Here is a 10,140-nt window from a genome sequence, read left to right on the forward strand (position 1 = left end):
CCCGCCCCCTTTCCCCGAGGCAACAGGAGTTTTACCAGTGCATACTGTGGGAGCAGAACTTCACACTTCCAGAGAGATTTTTCCCCTAAGAGGCAAAGAAGGGGGCAGCTGATAAGCACTTGTGAATGTCCCCTCTAGAAAGACAGACTCCTACTAGTTTGTGGTATCATCTGGCAGCACCGATTACACGGCTGAGAGAATAAAGCCCACGATACAGAGACATTTTGCTACAGAACAAACACAACTGCTACAGTGCCTGTGAGATGTGCTGTGGAAGGCTCTGGTGGCTGGTGCCTGTATGCAAATAGAAAGAAGGAAGAAAGGAGCTAGTCTAGAGAGACTCGTACGGCTGCCTTATCCAGGCCATCAAACTAGGTGGGTAAAGGGGAGAGAAAAGGAGGGCATCCACATTCCTGGACTGTAGTTTGGCAGCTCTCTAAAGTGAGAAGCAAAGTAACATAAGCGCCTTACAGAGAAGTGTACCTATAAGCACTGCTTGTGCTACCGATGTTCCAGTTTGGTCCCCAGGTCCGTGCAGGCAGCTGTATGGACTGTGCTACAGACCAGTTACAGATTGCTAAAACCTGGGGTTGACCAATGTTAAAGAAAAAGGCATCATTGCAACTAATTGTTGCTTGGAGCCTCTGAACATCCATTGTCTCAGGAAGAGGCATCCTCAAAATTTAGCAGTCACTTTAAAACCAGTTTTATCAGTTTCAGAATGATCACTGTAACACCGTAACACCCTTTCCACTTCAGTGGGAAACCAGTGCTACATACAACCTGATTTAAATCCACTGACTTCAGTGGACAGATTTGGCCCCAAATGGACGACTGTATGGCTGTAAAGACTAGATAGTTCCCACCCTGCGCTGCTATAGGTGATCCTGGTCCTGCTTTTCTAGTAAGAACCTGCTGGAAGAGTTGAGATCCTTGCTAGGAGCTCACCGCAGGCCAGGTGTTAGATCAACGTGGCCAGAAATAAAGTGAGAAGAAAACAGCATCTGATTGTCAGCTGATAAAAACACAATCGAACATTTGCCCTCCTTTTCTCCACCCCTCAAAAAAGAAACCCCAGTCATACCCTCTACCCACAGCAGGCTGGGGGAAAAAATTAATTAAAATCAAGTGAAACATGCACAGTAAAAGTCACCTCTGGCTGGGTGTCCACAACACTCTAAGAGTTCCCAAGGTTTATAGTGCAATTTCATTTGACCTGTAGTTGAAGACCAGTCTCCATCACTTTGGGTGATCAGGTTCTGCTGATTCCTTTGAAAGGTGCGTAAGACAGGTTTCACCATAGGCTAAAATATCTTAGGAACCATTCAAGTAATTAGACAGTGGCACTGGTATGGCTGAACAGTCAGATGTGTCCAAAGAAACCAAACCCAAGCTGCCTTCTGAGTACTATGCGAGTCTCTAATTAGTAAATGTCTGCTCTTTTTCCCTTTTAGTGTTCAGTAACATTGACGAGATTCATTCAACAACTGGCCATAATTCCAGCACTGACCTGGAAATACAAGTATCTCACACAAAATATTGATATGTGCTAACAAACCAAGTGATAAGTGCCCAGGTACAAGCTGCCCAACGGGAGCCCTGGCAGTGGAGAAACTGCTGGGTCCCGGCCAGCCAATATTACAGTACCTGCTCGATATGTCAACAAACCGATCAGCCCATTCTTTCGTGAGATCTTTAAGCATCTCCTCCAGCACACAGTTGCATTCAAAAGAATTATCCTCCCCTAAGTTAAATATAAAAATAGATCCTCCATTTTCATTCATTTAACATAGCTGACAGATGAATTCCGCTCTTGAGTTTTCTGTCCCATGTTTTCAAGGAGGGGGAGGTAGCTTTAGATCCAACAGGCTGTAGGCAAAAATGTTCCAGAAGATGGCAAACAAGACAAAAATGACATAAATAGAAAGGAAGATCCACCATAAAGTCTGATCTTGGAGTCTCTGCTCATAGTTCCTCAGAATGATGACACCGAGGGTGATTCCAACCACCACCCCTCCCAGATGAGCCATGAAGCTGGGGTGTGGGCATGGTGGGTAAGCAGAGGGGTGGAATCGCAGCCACACGGCTCTTCCAAATTCAAAGCTCACTGGAACAAAGAAGGAAAAATAAATTAATTGCCTAGGTCTATCCCTTCTTAAGTCCATCTTGCAGGCAGCGCTGCATCCCTGAAGAGATGGAGAGGGAGAAACTGCCTTGTATGGTGAACATAGGGAAGCTGGGAAGCCACGGCTATGTAAGGGGTGCAGCACACAGACATGAGGTCTCCCCAGTGGTTGGTAAGTGGTCTGGGTTCGTGGCAGTGTAGACAGGTGGGGGAATATTCACCTTCCAAAATTTATACCAGAACCATTAAAAAAAAAAAAAGAGTTAGAATTTGAAGACAGTTGTCTGCAATGAATACATGGCCTAGTTTCCCTTATTGTCCCACCCTAGGGATATGGCTGGAAGATAATTCATTAATGTGTGTATTATGCTGTGCTATCCCAGATAGGAAGTGCTCTAGGAAACCTAAGAATTATCATTACGAAAGCAGTGCTTGTTTGCAATTTCAAAGAGGAGATGTTCAAGTCCCAGGTCTTCACAAATGCCACAAGCTACAGATGCTGGCTAACAACAAATCCTCATTTACAAATGCTTGTGTTGAAAGCCAAAATATGCATTTGAGAGTGATGTGGTTTCTGCTGCCAGAGGGTCCAGCTGCAAGTTCCTACCAAAACTGCTGCAAAGTCAAAACTCTCTGAATCAGCATGAACTCTTATGACAAGGATAAACAAAACAGGATCACACCTGTGCCAAGTATTGCATGATACTTACTACAGATCAAGGCAACAGCCATGCGCAGCAGTTTGAATTGGCACTTCATTCCTGACCAGTTCTGGAAAAGAGACAAGGAAAACAAAGTGATGCTGCATGCAAACCTGGAGAGATTTTACATTCAGATCCGCACTGGAAGAGCACCAAGGACGACCATCCTTTGAAACAAACCCCTTTCATTGCCTTTGCCACCTGGCTGTGAAGAGTGGTGAACACTCACCACACCAAACATAGTTCTGTCAATCCTAGAGAACGTAAACATAAAGGATATATTTCAGACATGTCCAAGTTATGGACAGTCCACAACTTCTTTACCTGGCAGTCTTACTGACTTTCCTTGCCAGACAACCAGGCAGTGTGGCATGGTCCTTGGCTGGCCTTGCCATTCTCTGTTCTTCAGACGGACTAATTTTTAACATGTTAGTATGATGTTTCACCTTAAATTCTGACTTCTGAAAATACTTGAATTTACCCACCCTTCAAAACCCTGTTGTATTAGGCCACATCAAATAAAATTATGTTAAGTAGTACCTAGCATTCAACACAAGCATCATTCTGGTTAACATCACACAGCTCATCATGATTCACTCGGAAGGCCAACACTGTCACCTGTCACGCAATTTCTCAGTGCATTCAAGCCCTACCGCACTTTTCCAGTGCTACTGCCTGTACCTCAGGGTCCCTGAAATTTCACAACTTGGGTCTTCTGCAGAGGACACGCAAAAAATAAAGACCTCAATTAAAGCATACCAAGGAAACAGTGCCATAAGAAAGCCTGGATTTGGCCTCCTCTCTCTTCAGGCTTGGTCATAAATCAATATAGTGGAATAAGAATCTCTGAATGATAGTCAGAAATCCTAGGAGAAATGTTTAAATTTCTACTTTTCCACTAACACAAAATTTCCAAGCAGAAAAAGAGATCATGTTCTGGGGAACTCAGAAGTATGACAACACTATTATTATTATTAAGTGACTAAATGAAATTTTGCCTGTTGAAAGCAGTATGAGATACCAAGCTAGCCAGGAGGAATAAAAGGCTAGCTGAGGAATAAAAAAAATGCTTGTAAACTCTTCAGCCTAACTTTAATGACACCCAGTGACTACTCAGCGAGCTGAAGAAATATTCTGCAATACATATTACATACATTCAAGTTTTATGTGGGATCTGTCCGTAAATCACTTCTGTGACTGCAAAAATGCAATCTCTACAAAATAAGTAACTCATTTTCTCTCTCCACTGAGACACCTAACCCAGTTAGAAGGCTCTGAACTCATGCTGATTAATACTGTGCTGCTTCCTTCAGTTTTCATTTCCATGTAGCTGTTTTGAATTCCTCCCCTCACTCTTTTCCTTAAGGTGACATGCTTTATTGCTTCCCCCGTTGGTTATTTTATGTATTCAATTCCAAGAATATTTATTTTTACAAGCAGGAACAGGAGGCACAAGGGAACAGAAGATTCAAGAGATCCTCCCTGCAACAGTCCCTCCATTTCCCAGCACGCTCCCAGCACCTGTGCAAGGCTCTCTGCTTTACCAGCAAGTGGCCAGCATGTCTTTCAGCGCGTGGGAGCATCACATCTTGATACTAAGTGAGCAGAGAGAGAGAAGAGGGGGGAAAAAAAAAAACAAACAACCTCCACCATAATGGGAAAGGCAGTAAAAGTAATTTCAGATGAGAAAAGAGGCAGCGGATAATGGAGGAATATAGATGCTAAGGTAGCAATTGCTAAATAGATTTGGAGGAGACCAATGAGTAGTGAAATGACAGGCCACTTGGCAATGTTTTAAGAAGTCTGGTAAGGCAATTGGTGAAGACTCTCCACACGTCTCTGGCAGAAACTCTTCCTCTAAAGCAAACTGAAATTTCCTCTGATGTCCCCCTCCGACCCTGTGAATCTCGGTGTGAAGAAACCCTGCATTAAAAAACCCTCTGCATTACTACCCTGTGAGACAGAGGAAACTCTCTCCTGCTGCTGTTGGCCTAGTGGCAGGGAACACAAATCATACTGAAAACATAAGGAGGCATTTTGCCAGTAGAAACCCTGTGGTATAGGGGTAGCCTCTCTCCTCCACTCCCTATCTCTCTGCCAGACACTCAACTGTCCTAATTTGGCAACAGCCCCCAGCTCATTCATGCTCCAAAAAGCTTGAAGACAGCAAAGACGACATGTCCTGCTCAGGAAACCACTCACTTTCCCGCTCCCAGCTGCTACAAAGGCTGCCTGAAGCAGCACCATCGTGGCTGCAGCCCGAGCCTGCTGACTTCACTGCATACAAGCGTTAAATACAAGGTTTCTTTTAGGCTTGTCACAAGTACCACCACACGTGCACATGTTTTCCAGCACCCATATAACAGACGTTCTGTCTCTACTGCAGCCGACTTGCATCATCTTCCCACTCAGACCCCAGAGGAGGCCACATTACCATCATTTTTATGGTTGTTCTGCTCTGACATTGCTGGTACAGGACAGACATGCAAGCCCTGTACCACCACACACGAATCCCAATCACAGCAAAATCAGCTCTCTCAGCAAAGCCATTTTTGCCCAGCGGTCAGCTTAGGAGTCACACAGGCAGATATGCTGGGCTTTGCCACCACCTAGCTGAGGACCTCGGATGAGCTCCTGTTTCCGAGGTCTTAGAGGAATCACGATGCTGGTACTTAGTAACCTTTGTAAAGTACTTCATTAGGTGAAAAGGCAAAAAGATGCATCACTAGTACACCCAAGATTCAGCTTCAGTCTGGGTTTTACAAATGGAGAGAAGGGATGTTCTGCACACAAATGCATCAAATACTAAATTTCCTTAGGTACCCGCTAACATTACACGGTGCATGCAGACAGAAACAAGCCTGCAGCTTCTGCAGAGCCAGTCAGCTCCTTCTTTTCCAAACATTTGTCAGCCCTTGCAAGGATAGCTGATAGCCTGGAGTACACTGATAAGTCTTGGATTATCAGCATCTTTGGATTCTCCTGGAAAGCTGCCAGTCATCAGGATACCAAGCCATCAGCTGCAATGTAACATTTCCATTCCAGGACCACACCACGGAGACAAGACTCTTAACTGGGGCAAGCTCTGAACAACCAACAGCTGGCTCACGCCCTATTTCCAGTTCCTTTGGGCCACCAGACCTGGCTCACTTCCAAAGAGTTTAGACAGTCATTCAGGTACTCACCATGACTATATTTGCCAAGTGAGCTGAGACAAGAGCATACACGCCTCCAGAGGAACCCACCACAGGTGCAGTCATATCAGCTACTGACACTGCCAGGGACCCTGGAAGAAAGAACAGGGGTTTGTGACAACTGCCAGCCAAATAAACACACTCTCTCCTACCCTACATCCCCGCTACTGCCTGTTTTGTGCTAATTGCTGCAGGTCAGTAATATACAGATAAAGAGAATGGGGGGGAAATCAATTGACTTGTGAAGCTAACTCAGTCCCGTACTACTGCCAAGGCAGTGACTGGTTGATTCTTTTGCACCTACTTTAAAAGCAGTCAAGCAAGGCAGCAACGTACCTTCAAACCTATGCTGCAAAAAGGCACTTACACCCTGATTAAAACACAAAGGAAGCAGGAGACAGACAAATGTCTGTGTCTTGTTCCTCACCTGAAGATGAAATAGAAGTAGCTCCTACGCTGGCAAGACAAATATTTGCACAGTGAGAAGGAACTGGGGACTTGTAACTTAACATGGGCCTCTGATCAAAGCACAGCCTGTTACTTATAAAACTTCAGAGTAAAACTAGCTAAAAATAACCTGGATGGAGGCAGTAAACACAAGATAGCAAAATGACAGGTCAATCACATAAAGGCACCACTAATAAGAATACATCCAAACATAGACACTGCTTCTCCTTATCCCAATTGGAGGCTTGGATCTGCTCAAAGCTCCTTTCATTGCAAACTTTGAGAGTAATTTAAGAGATAGAGAGGCAAAGGCAGACTTGGTGTCACAAGGCAGAGATAATGAAGATCTTTGTGATGAGCGGAATGGGAAAAAGACACAATGGCAAATCATGAGAGAGTCCTCGGTAGTACAGAATCTAACGAACTTCTTTGCTAATTGCTCAGCTGATTCTGGGTCAAGAAAGTGCTGAGGTTCCACCAGCTAACTCTGCTGCTAGCTCCCTCCTCCACTGTATGGCCCTGAGACTTCTCAGCTCTTAAACACTGCCATTAAGGAAAAAGTTAATGAGAAGTTAAGAAAGGAGTAATGAGAACTTGCAGTTAAGTCCTTGGACGCTGCACTGAGCATATACCTTCAGTCTCTCGATCTCAGTCTCAACATGTCTTCTTAGTAAAGCCAGACAAATGAGAAAAAAGTAGGGAGTGGCCATTGTAGCCCATGTCTGCATTTTACTGCTTATTCTTGATTGTTGTGTTATCTTTATATTGCCAGATGTGGAGCTGTGTTATCTTTATATTGCCAGATCCTCAGCGTAAGTATGCCTCTTTCTATCTCTCCTGGCACATGTCAAAGAATAAAGCATGTTTAATAATTGGCTAACAACTCAAACAAGTAAGGGTATCATGGGATGCTTTTCTGTGTGGGACTGTCCGGTCACATTTGTAGTTCCATCCTGCACTAAGAAGGGAAGTTTTCCCTTTCCATTTGGCACTTTCCTCCACAATTTATAGGTCATAAGGTGTGAAAAGCAAGTCTATGAGGATGTGGCAGCTTGTCTGAGAAAAAAATGGGATCATTTGTGTAGCAGAAACGAACCAATAGTGCTAGGTGGGCTAGTGAGCCTCACCAGGCACTGGTTACAAGCCTCCAGAGCTCTGGGCATTCAGCCCAGCCCAAAGCCCAGTAAAACCTGCCTCTGGCCCTGCAGACCCTGCCAGCAAGTCCATGGCCACAGGCATCTGAGAGGCAGCCGGCAACTCGCAGTGCTCGCCTGGGCTCAACTGTAGCAGATTCAGTGCTAACTTGCTTCGCTTACCTGGCACAGATGTGCTATGTGTATTTACACAAATATAAATGAAGCCCCAGGGTTTGGTACATGGATCTATGTAGACAAGCTTATGTCTGGAAAGTTGCAGATTGGGGACCACTTTAGTGGTTATTAAAATAACAGGCAAGGGACGGTGGAGCTAGTCTGCTAACTCCTTTCTTTGCATTAAATAGCGTGGTATTTGTACCATGCCTAGTCCTGTGTCCTAGTCCAATTATTCTTTCCACAGTCTCTCTCCTGGAATGCAGGATTTATTAGCACCCAATGCAGCCCATTTTACAAAGGCTTTATCTGCTCATTATGGAAAAAATAGAATTATGTAGCCGGAAAAAAAAATATCACCATAAATCTTGAACTAAGGCAGTCAATCATTGTCTGAGTTCCATAGTGAAGCCCTTGGCTGTTCTTAGACTCTCCTCCTGTTTTAATTAGACCTTGATCTATTGTCAGCTAACTTCCATCACTTCCAAACTGCTGGAAATGCCAAACATAAATAAAAGCAATACAGCACAAACTAAAAATCAAATCAAACCCCATGGCTTCATGATTAAATGAATTTCCAGATTCCTGTGCACTGCTCACAACCTACAATCAAATACTTCTTGCTTACTCAGGCTGTAGAAAGCAGACAGCACAGGACAAATGGAGGAAGAACTGGCACAGGAAAAAAAAAATTACTCTTCATGCAGGGATGCCTGTGATGCCACCTTTCTTCTAGGCCTCTGTGGGACACAAGAGGAAAGGAACAGCATGACCTCCACATTCAGGAAGACCATCTAAAGCAAGGCTATTTTAAAGAAACAGGTTGTGGGTGCTTTTTTAGCAGGTCTCCTAAACAAAGCCTATGGCTAGTTAGAAACAGATGTCAAGTTGTAGCATATTTCCTACTTCTAGCCTCCAAAAGAATTTCAACGCACGGAAGATCAGTGCGTTGTGACACCCAAATGTCACAAAACATTTCTCCTACACAAAAGTCAGCACAGACCATTTTCAGATGCTTCTCCATCTGGGGCATCCAGAGGTGTCACCTACCTGCCACAACTCCAGCAACGTACACAAAACTGATCCTCGCAGCTCCATGCACCATTTCCAGGGGAACCCCAACCAAGAGCTGAAGGACAACATTGAGTCCAAGGTGTTCTATCCTGCGGCAAGGAAAAACAACAGTTGTCCTCTTTTCAAACTCTTTGTCTCCCTTCTCTACCTTTGAGACAGAGATATCTTGGAAGGGAAATCAAATAGCACCTGCTTCATGAAAGTACATTGTAACGCTGGGAAAAACAATGGTTCCTGAAAAAGTCAGACTGAGAACTGCAATGTTTCTTCCCTACTTGCTGCTCATTATCTTTTTCATATCCACCCAGGTCCTTTCAGCTAAAGACCTCATAGTATGTTTCGTTCTTAGTGAGTCTTTTTTTTCTTCTTTTTTTTTCTTTTGTTTTGTTTTGGTTTGTTCGAAGAAGTTAAATGACTTGTCCAAAAAAGCAGCAAGATGGCAGCAGAGCCTGGAACAGAAGCCAGAAACTTGGCCTGCTCCTCTCTTCTCCCCTCCTAATGATACAGCCTTTCCCTTACACTGCCATGATGGGGAGCGGATATTAAGTCAAGAGCAAGGTAAGCCTAGCAGTCCCAAGACAGTTGCCATTTCCTTGTAACACATAATGCCGCTTTACTGTTTGTGGTACCTGACCCTCACCCTTTTCTACTGTGCCTACTTCAATGTGATCATGTCAGAATGGGAAGCAGAGGGCATTTTTATCTCTGGTTAGGTGCCCAGTGAGAGACAAGGCATATTCACTGTTCACCTACCCTTGTTCCCACTACAGTCAATAGCAAAACTCCTGAAAAAGAAAAGTTGGGCTGAGAGTAGTCTTGCAGAAAACCCCACTGTGCACATCAGGACATGCAGGACCACTTGCAGCCTAGAGGTAGAAAGTGTGACAGCTAAAATGTGCATATTTGATAAAGACTCCAGTGCAGCAGTTTTCTTCTGTGCTGAATCAATAGTTTCAAAGCAAGTTCTTCGTTGTTATAATCAACAGTACTTAACAAAACTGTCTTGCTACTTTTCAAAGCTCTATACAAATATTTACCCATGCCTTTGCCATCTGCAGGATCTTCCAGTGACAGCACCAGACCCCTGAACAGGGTCCCTCTCAACACTGTGCTAGTGTCTGAGATTTGCCCTGGGCTCACAGGGCTGTGACCTTGCTGAATGGCCACATCACGCTGGACCCAGGCATATAGTGCTTTCTGTACGAAGACTGCCCGAATCTGCTTAGGTGGACCTAAATGACACAGTGGTGCCCTTAACACAGAAGGCTAGCATCTTTTGGGGGAAAGAG

At 44.4% G+C, this 10,140-nt stretch overlaps 1 protein-coding gene across 1 annotated transcript in view; it reads right to left on the reverse strand.

The window, feature by feature from the left end:
* Nucleotides 1-1,835: 1,835 nt before the first annotated feature.
* The window catches only part of RHBDL3 (rhomboid, veinlet-like 3 (Drosophila)), a gene marked incomplete at its 5' end in the record, with an annotated part of 27,430 nt that continues 19,125 nt past the window's right edge, over nt 1,836-10,140 (reverse strand). The window contains 4 exons of the mRNA XM_009588019.1: nt 1,836-2,107; nt 2,836-2,896; nt 6,012-6,112; nt 8,828-8,940. Of these exons, the coding sequence (XP_009586314.1) occupies nt 1,836-2,107; nt 2,836-2,896; nt 6,012-6,112; nt 8,828-8,940 (547 nt within the window). The remainder of the gene's footprint in view (nt 2,108-2,835; nt 2,897-6,011; nt 6,113-8,827; nt 8,941-10,140) is intronic.

This window comes from Fulmarus glacialis, unplaced genomic scaffold (genome assembly GCF_000690835.1).
Source record: "Fulmarus glacialis isolate BGI_N327 unplaced genomic scaffold, ASM69083v1 scaffold30501, whole genome shotgun sequence".
Classification (NCBI taxonomy): Eukaryota; Metazoa; Chordata; class Aves; order Procellariiformes; family Procellariidae; genus Fulmarus; species Fulmarus glacialis.